General features: G+C 34.5%; 1 protein-coding gene across 2 annotated transcripts in view; it reads left to right on the top strand.

The window, feature by feature from the left end:
• Nucleotides 1-551: 551 nt before the first annotated feature.
• Nucleotides 552-15,786, top strand: part of Ent1 (Equilibrative nucleoside transporter 1) — an 86,732-nt gene continuing 71,497 nt past the window's right edge. Inside the window, exon 1 of one of the 2 annotated variants that reach the window (XM_081758235.1) lies at nt 552-699. In XM_081758235.1, the coding sequence (XP_081614361.1) occupies nt 624-699 (76 nt within the window). In that variant the 5' untranslated portion in view covers nt 552-623. Of the gene's footprint in view, nt 704-15,786 lie in introns of both variants that reach the window. The other variant, XM_081758237.1, reaches the window with a different exon arrangement.

Genomic DNA, 15,786 nt, shown 5'->3' with positions numbered 1-15,786 from the left:
TGGGACGTTAAACTGAAAGATTTCATTTTCATTTCATTTTTCGGTGTGAGTAGGAACTCTTTAAATTAAGATTTCTCGCGCATTAACCCTGCATCCCTCGCGAGGGGTAAATATGACCCCAGAGGATGATTTTTTTGTTTGGCTCTCCTAGACAGTTGGCAATTCTGACCCGGCCACCTAGCTGTCTGTTGTATTGTCTACTTCAAGATCAACAATTAGTTGTTTACTGCAACATTTTTCGTACCCAAAAAATACGTTTAATATAAAGTAGGGTCACTCTGACCCCACGCGAGAGTTGTTAATACCTAACACCGCGCAAGTGGTGCAGGGTTAATTGTGGTTAATTATCCTTATATTAGCTGAAACAATTTAGATCTAAATAGCAGACGTCTTGGCAACGAACTAAATTTATTTTCCTAATATTCATGGCAAAAAAAGCAGGCGATTTATTTTTTTAATTTTTTTTTCAATTTATCAATTGCGCGAAAGTCACCTTTGACTCTCATAAAAGAACGGAAACGTGATAACAAGTATACTGGTTTGATGGTTAGCGATGATCAAATAACAACAGAAGAATGTGATCGTTCTAGTCATCTGTACGTGGTATCCAAAGGCAGCTAGTAATGACCTACAAACATCACAGAATCCCCTACGTATGGGGTGGAAGATGGCATCTGCTGTGGCTAAGTCAATGGGCAAGTACGTAAGTAGTCTCTCTTTGTTATTGTATGTCATCTTCTATCATGATTAAAGACTGGCAGCTCTGACAAAATTAAAAAAAAAAAAAAATCAGGCAAAATGGGAAAATAAATTTTAAAATATGACACTTTGTATTACCAAAACAAACATACTCATTGTATTTTTATATTATTAATTTACTAGATCACATTAAATGAATTAATTTACAACAACGTTTCCCAACCGGTGTGTCGCGCCACAATGGTGTGCCATGAATTGGCTGCTGGTGTGTCGCGAGGAAATCGAAACAATATTATTAATTCTATAGCAACCAAATTGCAAGACATAGGGAAAAAATGCATATTTGTATTTTACTTTACTATGAAACTCTACAATGGAAAAAAATATGTTTCATATACTGTGTTAGTTTTCTGTAGAGTTTTAATGTTTAATGTTTGTTATTGTTATGACCATTTTTGCTTCTTTCTTGTTGCAGGCTATTTCGTAACTTAAAGTTTTAAAATGTCATTCAATCCTTTCGACAAAGCAAACATGCATACAAATTACCTACAGTGCATTTGTGTTTTAAAAGTACAAAAGTTTTGTTTGTTCGTTCGTTATTTAATGATCTTCTTTCTTAGTGAAAAGTTGGATACAGTTTTTGAAAAAGAAACTGTATTTAAAAAAAACTGTCCCATAATTTATTGCAATTGTTTTCTATTTTTAAATTAGTACGAAAAATAAGCATAATGATTTACCACGGGGGTAAATCAATGATCGAGGTTTCTTCTCTGTGAGAAGGAGATCAGTAATCACAGAAAAAAATACCATGGTATTTTATATTTACAAATAATAATATTTATGAGTGTGCCGCGAGAATTTAAGTTACACTCTAATGTGCCAAAAGTTGAAAAGGGTTGGGAAACGCTGATCTACATTAAAGCAGTGTGAATAAAGTATGGCTTTGAAGTCATCAATAACCAGAACACATTAAAACGATGAAAAAGAAAGAAATTTACAAACCATAGGAATATTAGTACCATAAACATAAAACTTCAGTGAAAATATTCTATTGAATACCGTTATCAAAGTTATTTTTTTCTTTCTTCAAGCTAAACCTTACCTTGCATTTAAAGCACGACGACAGCAAACAGTATGTCTTATATTTCTGGTCGAAAGGCGAGTAAAACTTAAGAAGAAACTATAAAATGGCAAATTTGGACCCAATGATCATAGCAAATAACAAGTATTCATGTTTTCTTTTAAAAGAAAAGGGCAAAATATGACAGTTGCCACAATTACCTGTCTTCAGTAATGATTTACAAAAGTTCTAGTGAGCTTAAACAGGTTGTTCCTAAAATTGCTGTGCACTATGGATGCATACTTCTGTGTAATTAAATATGACCTGTAAACCAAATTATATATATATGCTTCAAAAGCTATCGCTTTTAAAAATATTTTTAGTTTATTTTTATATAGTTCTATACAAAAAAAAAAAAAAAAAAAAGAAAGAAAGAAAAGTTCATTTTAATAATATCTTGACCACAGTCACGTGCAGCAGTGTGTGTGAGACATGTTTGTACTTACAAAAAGCTCCGCTTTTAACATTTTTTAATATAAAGCATATCAAAATGGTGCTACTTTTCATGCTAGGAATATTTTCGGACAATCTATATTATGGTTTAATATAGCAGACCAAAATAATTATAAACGCTTTATAATTGAGTAGGCGTTAAATTATAGTATTTTGTATCCTTGCTTTACAATCGTGAGGTCTGCACTTCGAATCCAGTGGTTTGTCAATCTGGCTGAAATTTTTCTAGGATTTTTTCCCCAGTTCTATCATCTGATTGACGGAATGGTACAGATAAATGTAGGCCTTGGTCAACTTTTTTCCACATCCTTACCCATTATGAACAATAGAGGAAAGATCCCCCGCTTGGTAATCCTGCTTCCCAAACATATTGGCACATACTAATTTCTAAGTGAAGTCTTGACCCGATTATGGTAGGTAAATCTCGTATTATTGGAGTTATGGACGTTTAAAGTTCATTTTTTCATGTTTGCAGCATCCTATAACTCCGAAAGGAAGCATTTGTGCACCCAGGTTGATCTACACTTTTTTGTCCTATCTTGATCTCAGGAATCACCTACCAAATGTTGTTAGTGTTGTTTTGAAACACCCTGTATATTTTTCGCTTTGCCTTGTAGGATAGTGCTCTGTAATCCGTGGGCGCCATTTTTAGAACACCCTATATATTTTGAATACCGGAAAGAAGGAAGGAAAATAGCCCTTTTAGCCTAAATTTTGTTTTATGACGAGAACTTCAAAACTTCTTCAACTCTTTCTGGGAAATTCAACGTAGCTACGAAAACACAAAGAAAAAGGTGAATGTGAACGAAATTTTGAGGTGAAAACCTGACGTTTCTTTCGTTATGAAAATGAGTTGAGTTTCATAGCGTTTGAGTTCATAGCAAAACATCTGTGATGATGCTATCGCCAGATTAATATAAAATATATGTCACCAGTTTGTGTGTGTAGCTGTTGATTGCTTTGTCCCTGCTTGCGAAACGTCTAGTAAATTGTTTGTTGCATGGAATGACATGTGACATCACTGCGACCAAGGTCAAGGAATATAAAAACACACGAAAAGAGCAAAAACATGTTATTTGTTAAGTAAGAGATTCAGATCATTTGCCGCTAAACCATGTATCTCACGATTTTGTTTCTAGCGTATGAAATGTTCTAAAAATGTTTTCCCCATAAACGATTACCTTCTGGATACTTAGCGCAAAACCTTTCTTTCACCCTTTTTTTCAAAACTTTTCATTTTTTTTCCTTAAAATCTTATGACCACTTAAAATCCGGCTCTCTGCAACACGTGCATTTGCGCGGGGTGGCAAAATCTGCCATAACTACAGTATATTATGTAAAATAGGCCTACACATTTCTTGTTGGAAACAGAATTCATGACGATGGTAGTTCAATAAATTAATCTAACCTTCTATCTGAAATATTACATTCATAAATCATGTTTAGGTCGCATTAGTTTGTAGGTCACATGGACAGTGCTAAAGTAAAAAAAAAAAAAAAAAAAAAATCAAATCCTAGCATGAATTGATTGATTCTTATCAAATACAAGAACTCAATTCTTGAACAGCAGCGAACAGCTATTCCATTTAGTTAGTTATCACAGTTTTGATATGAAAACTAGTCTTGCCTTTGTTACAAACAAATTCCTTAGAAATATTATTGAAGGCGGAAACTAGTTTTTTTTTTTTTAATTAATAGATGTAGAAAGAAAATCAAGAAATAAAGGTAAAAGAGCTAGTTGCACTGGAATTGCAAACTAGTATACCGGTATTGAGATTGAAGCTCAATATTGAATTCTATGAAAAGGATTCCTCTGTAGGCAGGCCCGTTTCCACGGGGGTCGAGGGGGATCAGGCCCCCATAAATTTTTGCTGGCCCACTGTAAAATTTTCACGGTAGGCTTGCAAATGAACTATAATATAGTGATGGACTATGATATGGTTGGATCGGCCCCCCTAACTTCTACCGCCCCTCTCCCTAAATTTTGGGGCTGGCTATCGGTCTGTCTGTAGGTATCTTTGCTTTATCTTTCACTAACATAACAGATTATTGTTTAAAGAAAAAAGATACAAGAAGGTTGTATTTGTAGTGTTTAAAGTGAGTGCGAGTGCTCTTTCCTTCCCTTTCGTTGTTCATGACGGGGTAGCATACTTAAAATCGTTGCTTTAAAGTTTCGGAAAAATAAACACACTGCTGAACAAGACTGCACTTATTTAATATAAAAACACATTTGCATGTGACGTTTCGATCTTCTAGCCAAGATCATCATCGAAACGTCACATGTAAATGTGTTTTTATGTTAAATAAGTGCAGTCTTGTTCAGCAGTGTGTTTATTTTTCTGATTTTATTCGCAAGACGTTGACTATGATTGTGTGTCAGTTTAAAGATTCGTTCCTTCTGGAGAAAGAGAGTGGCAAATGATACCATTGCACGGGGTGGTAAATTTCCTACTGTTTTTCTTTCATTTTTCTTTTTAAATGACACGTCGGGTTTGATTTCAGATGAGGCACATTAATTGTTTTTCATAATCCCGTTTAGCATAAACAACTTCTCCCAGCCCTACTTGGTGGTCTTTCATAATTCCTAGCTTGAAAAACACTGCTAACCAAACTTTCGTCATGCATTCCAGGAACTCACTAATGCACTTTCTATTCTAAAATCTTGCTTATCGATTAACAAGAAAGTTACGAGATTTTATATTATCATTCTTCCAAATACACTGAACATACGGATTACAAACTTAATTTATTTCGTAAAACTGCTCATTAACGAAAATGTTCGTATTCCGAAATTATTTTTCGTACTGAAATTAATGTATACAATTAATCCGTTCTAGACACAGAAATATGGTACCGTAAGACGCGATTACTTTGCACAAGATTTAAGAAATTTTAAAGAAAATCGCATGTAACTTACAAACGTAATGATTTAGAACACACTGAATTTTAAACATATATTAGCTAGATATATAAGGAAAACATTAGTGCAAGTTCATTAGTAAACATTCAGTATGACCAGTTATTGAAATATAAACCTTGGTGCAAAGTAACCCCTATGTTCAACATACAAATATAACGTCTCTGTGCAATGTTTTCTCTTCAATATTTATGCATTTTACTTTCCACACAAAACTGCATGCAATCTACAAATATTGATATTAAAATGAGGGTGCCGGTATCGATACTTAGTATGAATTACAAATATTTGTAAAGAAAATCGTGTATTTTAGGGTACCAGCACAGGAAACCACATTCACATTCTAGCATATGTCCCACAAAAATGTCAACTCTGGAAATGAAAAAATTACCCGTGAAATGATTTGCCTTCGTTATTCCTTATGTCCAAGAATTGCATCCCAACCGTTATCAGTGGATTTAGAGTTTAGGACTTTCAGGCTGAAGCCACCCAAATTGCATAATTTCTTTCTTTTTTTTTTTTTTTTAATGTAGTGTTTGCCATTTCTATGCGTATAAGCTACAAGCCCTTCCCCCCAAAAAACTCTAATTATTTCTTAAAAAAAAAAAAAAAAAAAAAACAAGTCTTTGTGAGTGAATCCACTCTCAAAACATTTTTTCTGGATCCGCCAATGTTCATAATTTATTTTCCAACAAGAAATTCATTCCGGCATCTACCTAAATAGGAAATTTACCTAAATTTAGAATGCAGGAGGTTCCAGTAGTAATAATTTCCTATCTAAGCGGTATTTTGGACCGGTGCAATGTAACCCCGATTAGAGGCTGAAACCGCCTTCTCCCAGTTTAATTTTTTATGACTTTAAAACGTTTCACACTTCAATTTCAACTATTGCATCAAAGTCCCATTATACAGAGTAGTATTCTACGAAACTGACTTTGCTCGGACGGAAATTCTTGTAAGTGATCAGAGCCGTAGCTAGAGATTTCGGCGCCCCTACACTCAACTTACCAATCATTATATATATATATATATATATATATATATATATATATATATATATATATATATATATATATATATATATATATATAAAAGCAAAACAGCTTTTGTTGTTATTGTTGTTATGCTATGTTGAATTTTTATTAATCTTCTTGGAACGACCATCCCAAAAACCAAACACGATCATTATGTACCTTTTTCAAATAGGGTCTAAGAGTTGTTTTCAAGAGTTTTATTTTGGACTTTTTTGTTAAACTTGTTAAAACTACCTTTGGTTACTACTAATACTACTAAAAGTTACTACTATTTACAACGTTTCGTACTAACGATAAGAAATGAAATTTCAATACATTTAGACTATGTTCTTTTAATCGTTCGAAATGGGTGACAGTATTAATTGGCAGTAATAATTGTAAACTATTTAATTTTATTCTGTATGTGACGACATCAATAGCATTTTAATTTCGATCTTTTTACGGTAAAAATATTTTGTTAAATGTAATGGAAATTCAGAAGGAGCCTTCTTTGTGAATTTCTAAATATTGATCGATGGAGATGAAGAATATGTTCAATGTTTGTACTTAAAATCCTAAATATACTTTGGCTACTACATATGTCTGAAATTATAGTAATTATTTAGTACTTAATTTCTTAACGAATGAAAGTTCCGAATTTAAGGTACTTATTATTAATTAACATATTAAAATACACTAACACGTACATATATAAAGAATGTGTGTATGTAGATAGATAAAAACATCACACAACTAAACACGTATGCACAAAATAATATACTGCGATACAAAAAGTTTATGAAAAAATGAACCCAATAAATTCCTCCAAATTGGAGGCATTTGATATGTCAATGGAATTTTAAAATAAATCTTAGGTAGTGACTAGTGTCTGAAAAAGTCGAACTTCCTTGGGATAAGCCCCTATTCTACAACTGCTTGAAGTTCGAAAATGTTATTGTTCCCCTTCGTTACCTTTATTTTTAATATTCCCGCGCAAACAGCAGCTTGAATGTCCCTACACTCTTCTCACTTTCATACCTTCATTCTCACCATCGCACACTGGGCCCAAACCAGGCAATTCTCAGCAAAAACTCGAAAAATGAAGTAAAAGATTGACTTGATATGATTTGTTATAATGAAAGCTTAATAGTGTACACATAGGATAGTGTGCAGGAAAAGAAGTGATAGCAGTTTACAATGAACTCATGAGACGTGTAAATTTGGTTATCCGCCGAAGCCGGAGAGGCGCTGCTTAGCGACAGAAGATAGGAAATTGACTTTGAATTGCGACTATTCCTACATTGCGTGTAGATATTCAGTGGCTGGTAAACATGGTGACACGACCGACATGTATGTATCGTTTTGTATATTTAGAATGTTGATGTGATGTGTCAATAGTCATATTTGCAATGATGCTAATATCATTATCATATCCCTATGATAATCTCCTACTTAATATCATATTTGGAAAATGCTGTGATACTGAAAGCATATAAACTATGGTCAAGCGATAGAATGGCATTTTAGTAGAAAATATGGCATATACGAATGTCTGTGATTTTTTAATATGCCGTAGCGGAAACATTGTTCTTACTATGCAAAGAGAAAACCTGCACATATTTGCACTTTTAGGAAGTATAGCGCATGAAAATGTTTGAAGAAAACCGCATTCTGAATGCAATGCTGCTTTTGAATTTAGCTGGGATGAATGTGAGAGTAAGTGTTAGGTTATTAGACGTGTGATCCCCATGCACGCAGTGACGAAGTTGAATATAGGTCGATTCTGAGAATTTTGCCCCCAGACCTCGTTGGGGGTTTCGCCTCCAGGACCCATCTTGTTTCCAACATCTAGTCATACTTCTCTGACATTCACCAACAGAACTAAACTCTAGTCAAATATATTTGATTAATGGTGGTGACATTTTGAAACGCCAATGCTAAACAATCTATGGACCATAAGGTAGAACCATATTAAAAATGGTGTTGATCAATTTAGTATTGTGTTTTTTGTGATGCGTGCACAGAAGTGACATTGGAATCAACTGTAATGAGCCTCCGCTCGCTCCAGCTGAGAATGTTCCAATCAAGCCCTGAAATGAGCTCAAGTAATGCACGATGCAATATATAAAACAAACTGAACAAGTTACTGATGCTTGTAAATCATAATATGTTTAATATATCTGACTAGCAGCGTTCACCCCGCTTCGCTGCGGTCACCCCGGAACGCAATAAACTTTGTTACTTAGATAATTTTTACTTTTTCGCTTTCAAGTGATATGATAAAAACCATAGAAGATTGCATTAAATGTTAACATTATATCGCCTGTCATTTATGTTAACCCGCCCCGCTTCGCTGCGGTCACCCCGGAAGTTTTCGCTTTCAAGTGATATGATAAAAACCATAGTAGATTGCAGTAAATGTTAACATTATATCGCCTGTCATTTATGTTAACCCGCCGAGTGACACGGTCATGCGGGTTGCATATAAATACGTTTATTTTTACCTATGATGAACTAACAAAGGATTTGTACGTTATGGACACTTGAATGGTCAATTATCTCAAGACACTGGTAATTAAAAATTAAAGTGATATGATAAAAACCATCTAGGGTCCAAATCCTAATAACCCCCCAAAAATAAAAGAAATTGGTTCAGCCGTATTAGCGTGATGAGGTAACAAAGGATTTGTGCGTTCTCTTTTATATAATAGATAATAATATATCCATATCGAGAACTTGTGATGAGACAATTTTTATGTATTGAAGCGTCCTTGCATCTTCATTGTCATAACGAATCCTCCACAAGTTTGAAATAATTTTGAGAAGCAAGAACTTTTCTTCAATTTTATTACTCTTCAGTTGTAAAATGAATAAGTACACTTTTTCCTCGTAAATTGCCAAATCAAAGCATATTGCCCACGCGTTTGTTTATGCCAATCATATAATCTATTATATAAAAGAGAACGTACAAAATCCTTTGTTACCTCATCACGCTAATACGGCTGAACCAATTTCTTTTATTTTTGGGGGGTTATTAGGATTTGGACCCTAGATGGTTTTTATCATATCATTTTAATTTTTAATTACCAGTGTCTTGAGATAATTGACCATTCAAGTGTCCATAACGTACAAATCCTTTGTTAGTTATTCATCATAGGTAAAAATAAACGTATTTATATGCAACCCGCATGACCATGGAACTCGGCGGGTTAACATAAATGACAGGCGATATAATGTTAACATTTACTGCAATCTACTATGGTTTTTATCATATCACTTGAAAGCGAAAACTTCCGGGGTGACCGCAGCGAAGCGGGGCGGGTTAACATAAATGACAGGCGATATAATGTTAACATTTAATGCAATCTTCTATGGTTTTTATCATATCACTTGAAAGCGAAAAAGTAAAAATTATCTAAGTAACAAAGTTTATTGCGTTCCGGGGTGACCGCAGCGAAGCGGGGTGAACGCTGCTAGTCTGTTATATAATTTAGGCGCGAATATAAGGAATAGACCTATTTCCTTTTATGATGTAAAACACTATGCTTTTGATGAATAATGTCGAAATAACATTATTGTAGCCACTGCACACACCGAACTAATTGGTTTTCTTTCAATTTTCTGCTTCATATTGCGAATTCTTATTTTTGCCAAGAATTCAGTGCTTTGGCCCCACTGTGCGTCTTGATTAATCCGATTGGGTAGATAAAAAAAAAAAAAAAAGTTTTGAACTAAGCAAACTCATCGCTGTTAAATACCGAACACGACTTTGATTCTTTCTGATTTTAAAAATGCTCCTGCATCAGTGGCGTATTTAAGGGGCTTCCGGGCTTAACCCCCCTCCCGAAATCTTACTTATTATAGTAAAGTATATGAAATATCTTGCAGAATTTTCACATTTTCAGGCAAAGCCCCACCCGAAAGTTAGCAAAGCCCCCGAAACAAAATCGTAAATACGCCACTGTCCTGCATACACTATAAGTCATTATTCGGGACCTTGTATACCACATGTTATTAAGAAATCATCTATAATAAACCCTTTAAGTAATAAGTAAAAACTTATGACTTATTTAAAATTTTGGATTGCGAGCGAAGCGAGCAAGAACATTTTTAAGAAATCTGCGTATTTCATTGATAACCGACAGCAATATTGATCTAATAGGGCGCCAATACTTTCTGGGGGCGACTCGTATTTTACTCATGTCCAACACCACTTTTTCTTTCTCCTCGCTCGTTCGGCGCCCCCTTGCTATCAGCGCCCGGGGTGGGCGCCCCGCTGCCCCCCCCCTTAGCTACGGCTCTGTAAGTGATACCTTTCAAATTTTGTCGGCCTTTATAATGGCTACTTTCCATACCTGTACAACAACAAGCCCTCCTTGTAATTAGAGCTGATGTTAATTGTTAACATTATACCCAAAATACAGTTAGATGTTCTATCTTACAGGGGTAGTTGGAACTTCCTCGTTACAGTTCATGGTTTTACCGACAGAGGACTGTGAAACTCTTTTCATATTTTGTCCAAAGTAATTCCTGATGTGCAAACTAACCTTGTCTTAGAGTACTGTACGTGTTGTTACATGCTTTTCTTTAAAACAGAATAGTTCAACCGTGTCTTGAAATCTTGCAACTTTAAGATTTGCTTGAAAATATATTTTTTTTAGTACGATATATTTTTTTGTTAAACTTTTAAAAAGAAAACTTTTATTTAAAAAAAAAATATATATATAACTTTTATTTTTACACTTTTAAGTGTTTTCCTCTGTTGAAGAATATAGAGTATAATAACACTACCCTTTTCAAACATAAATTGGTAATACAAAATTAAACAAAATAGTATGAGGATTAAGTAGCTAAAAAGTAGAAATAGAATTAAAAGTAGTTTTCGAACACAATCTTTACAGAAAACGCGTAAAAGCACTACCGGACATCTGGAATTGTGCTACAGGGTGTCTTTCTTTTGTACACCGAAATATGTTCCGGTGAGGGGGGAAATTGTTCGCCAAATTCGTTGACTTTTTCATAATTATAAAATAAACAAGCGACTGAATGCTAATTTAATTTCTAGTAGCAATAGATAACTATACCAGTAAGTCGTAAACTGACCTGAACTTTACAATGTATATGTTTTTAAATATTATCTATGCAAAAGGAACAACAACTATTCAGAAACATGGAAAAACCCCAGACAATAAATTTATCAGGAAGTTGGATATCAAGAAGGTCGTTGATCTTCACATGTAAATTTACAAGTTTTTTTTTTCACTTAAAAAAAATCAGATATTTACATCCAGCCATATTCAGTATTAATAATAGCTGAAAACAATATTTGTACCAATAATTAGAGTGGATTTAGGATATATACCGCCTTCGTTTTGACGTATGATTAGACTTATACTAAAAGTCTGACTACTTCATGAAATATTTGTTAGTCGAACTCTTTAGTATAGCACTAATCACGCTTCAAAACGACTCTGCATAAGGCCCATACTGTTTATACTTAACTCTTCGTTCTGTATTAGTTTTCGCAGAATTTCCGGATCGTAACACAACGCAAATAATAATAATAATAATAATAATAATAATAATAATAATAATAATAATAATAATAATAATAATAATAATAATAATAATAATAATAATAATAATTGTTAGTCCAATGCCGACTAAAATGTAGATTTTGCTTTGCGTTGACGCAAATCAACTCAGAATAAGGTCCCTGCTCCGCATTGTACAATATTCATTGGACTCAAAATAAGACCATTATAACTAAATAAATAAATAAACAACAAAGTTTTTTTTCCACAACGATACAACACAAGAAGCATGATAGTCTTTTTATATATTTTAAACTTCAAATTTCTGGACAAAATTCTCGACGACAAAAGATATTGAACTGAATAATAACACGAATTTTCTGCTTTCAGTCGACATTTAATTTATTCGTGGATATGGTTTTGGTCTGTTCATATTGATCCTAGATATTTTCACGCATCCATAATTTTCAGTATCACGATCCCAACAAACTTCCATGTATTTAGTTCCCGACGAACTTTCAGCCCTAACTATAGGGGTTCAATATTCTAAACAGAATGAACAGTTTATCAGTTTCTGTTTCAATAGGCGAATAAAGTGGGAAAGATGGTACTCACTCTTGAGATGCAGGGGCGTCACTTAGAGAGGGCAAAAGGGGGCAATTGCCCCCATCAAGAGTTTGAGAAATACATATACTTTAATAGATTATCTACTAACATACCGGTACTAGTACAAAACGTGAAAGTCTTATGTCGGTTGTGAAAGTCTCTTGACCCCCTCCCCCAAGCGAAATCTGAAATGACGCCACTGTTGAGAGATGTTGAATCTACCAGAAACAACTTCTCGTTGTCCCTTTTACAATTTTTGTCTATGAAAATCTATATTGAAGTCAGAACTAGTAGATTTCTAGTGTTCTCAGTTTCAATAGAGACACAGAGACGAGATTAAGGCTAGTTTTAGACGGGAGCATTTATCGTAGCAGATGTGCAGCTAAAAATCTCGTATAATATTCTATGTCATCATAAGGTAGCTTTTGCAAGGTAGCATTTTGATAAGCATCTTGTGACGTAGCAAACAAATCACTGGAGAAGAGCGCAATTATGACTCCGAAACTAAAGCGGGAGGTAGCTAAAGCTATAGTGGTTGTAAAAACAATTCTCGCCGGTCATTTTAAAAAATGAAAACCACAAAGAAGCATGTGAGCAAAGAGCATCCATACTCTAACTCATTTTTCTTTACTACAATTCAATTTCCCACACAAAACAAACAGCATGGATATTTGGCACAAAATCTTTTGCTTCCTTTTAACACAGCACGGTACTGCAACTGGACCAGAAATGTTGGGGAAAATGCTACGAAATAGAACAGGTTCTATCGACAAGAAATGCCATAGGATATGTCGTGGTGTAATCGCCCGGTTCGTGTCGCTGTTCGGGCGGTATTTATTTGTAACCGGCCTGAGTTCGAGTCACTGTTCGGGCAGATCTTTATTTGTAACCAATCTCAGTTCGAGTCGCTATTCGGGCTTCCAATTGATTTGTAACCATTTTATGTAATCTGGAGTTATGGTCGCTGTTCGTGGTTCGTGGTCCTACCAATAAGTATTCTCCTGAGACTGGAACTTACCTGGACAGGACGATGAAGGACCTCTCCAAGAAGAGTTACAAACTGTTCCTAAATTGCTCGTCGGTCTCAATAATGAGATGAGCGTTAGCAGTGGCGGCGGTTGGACGTTAAAAGTAGGGGGGCAAGACATGATCTGAATATTTGCATATAAATGTTAGATTTCCTGGTTGTTTCTAACAATGGTTGATGAAAGGTTGCATAACTAACAGGATACTATCTTTTTTCACTTAAAATGCCGTATATCGTATTTCTGTTTTTTAAGTAAATTCGTAAGTGCAATACAGGTAGGTATCTAGCCCTTTATACTCTTAAACAACAAAAGTACAAGAAGAGATTTGCTTCCTTGCTCATGAATATCTTACAATTCTGTCTTGAAAATTGTGTTATCAGATTATTTAATAACAAATTTGCAAAACAAATAAATAGATAGGATAATATTAATCATAGTAATGAATAATGATGCTTGTTTTGCAGAAGTTATATTAAAACTGGGAATTAATGAACAACTTATACTTTTAATTCCACACATGCCATTAAATGAATGTTTTTACTCTTAGAAAATGAAATACAGTAAGTACTGCAAGCATATGCTATGACATTTATGGAAATATGCAATTGCAATATTACTGCTTTGAATTTCAATTAAAACGCAACTCCTGTAGCTTTCTTAACTCCACGGGAAGACAAATATCCAATACGTACTCACGCAACGGCAAATATCATATGGCACCATTTTTTTGTATGAACCAGTAACACATACAAAACCTTTACCAGGCTGTCCACATTCTTTTAAATAAGTGAAAGTCAGTGAAAGGTCAGGGAAGTAAACTGTGTCAGGTGAAGTCAGGGAAATGGCAGATTGGTCAGGGAAAGTCAGGGAAAAATCGATTTAGGTCCGATGTTCTATTATTGAATTTATGAAATAGGGTTGACTTCTTTACTGTTACTGGATGCAAAATGTAGTGTTCTCTGATATAGTTGTTGAAACTAATTTTCTGCGAAAAACACATATCTAACTGCATCCTGGCATATTTGCTCAAAAGAGTAGACGCTGTTCTAGAAGAATTGCATGGTGCCAAGAGGATATCTGAACAAGTGGCTGAGAACGCGAAGAAATATTATCTCCAGCTCACAGTAAAAGCTGAGACTGAAGAATTTAAAGAACACTCGAATGAATTCATAGCCAATGATAGAGATTGTATTGAACTTGAGTTTTTTACTTAGTCTTAGGAAATGGGAAGAACTTCGTTGACTTATGGTCAGTTATGAAATTGTGTTTTATCTTCTTTCACGGAAACACATTTTTTGAAAGTGGTTTCACAATAAATAAAATTCTCATTGTTGACAACTTACAAGACGAATCTCTGGTGGCTCAACGGATCATATATGATTCTGTGATGAGAATAGGTGGATCATCAGGATTAATAATTACAAGAGGTATGATAAATTCAGTGAGAAGTTCAATGAGACAATACCACGTGTATCTGGACAAGAAAAGAGAAATAAATGCTGGAGACGAGAAGAGGAGAAAGAAACGGAAGATTCAGCAGCAACTAAAGGAGCTGCAGGAAGAAGAAAAGAAAAACTGCGGAGACAACAAGAAGGATATTCATATCAATGAGAAGAAAACTATGCGAGAAAGGATGAAAACAAATTTCTAAATGTGTTGCATTTAACAACTGCCCCAGCAAAAGTATGTGTGTCTGTGTGTATTTTTTTAATAATCAGTAAAATCATGTATGAATTGTTTATTACTATAGGCAATATTATAATGCTGTGTAATTGGTATTATAATGTGTAAGCATATAATGTGTATTTTTTTCATATCTTAAGTACTCTGTATACTGCACACTTTCGTTTGTAACTTTACATTTTGTGTAATATGTAGCCCTAATCAATATCGGCCTAATGCATATGTTTGTAAATTTACATTCTTTTGGAAAGAAATTGAAAAAAAGAAAGAAACAGAAGCGGAAGGGAACAAGGCCAACTATGGGGAGTGTGGAGGCTGGAGTTTCTTTCTTTTTTCTATATTTTTAAGTTATTTAGGGGTCAGGGAAATCTGGAACTTTCGTCATGGAAAGTCAGGGAAAAGTCAGAGATCTTTTGTCCAAATTGTGTGGACACCCTGTTTACATTTCCAAATGAAATTATATAAATAAGGGCGTCTCTTCAAAAAAGTGGGGGGCAACCGCCCCCTCTTGCCCCCCCTAATCGCCGCCCATGAGCGTTAGGCGCCGAGAGGTTTGGGTGTCTCGTCTCGAAAACCTCACGGACGATCAGACGGTCATCCAGACCATAGCGCACACAAACATCACTCATACAAACAACGAAAACACACTGGATTAAATGACACTATACTTATTTCTTAGAACACTATCATATATATATATATATATATATATATATATATATATATATATATA

The sequence above is a fragment of the Thermobia domestica genome, chromosome 5 (genome assembly GCF_964235325.1).
Source record: "Thermobia domestica chromosome 5, izTheDome1.hap1.1, whole genome shotgun sequence".
Taxonomy (NCBI): Eukaryota; Metazoa; Arthropoda; class Insecta; order Zygentoma; family Lepismatidae; genus Thermobia; species Thermobia domestica.
The sequence above is the reverse complement of the archived record's forward strand: the minus strand, read 5'-3'. Positions and strand labels throughout refer to the sequence as shown.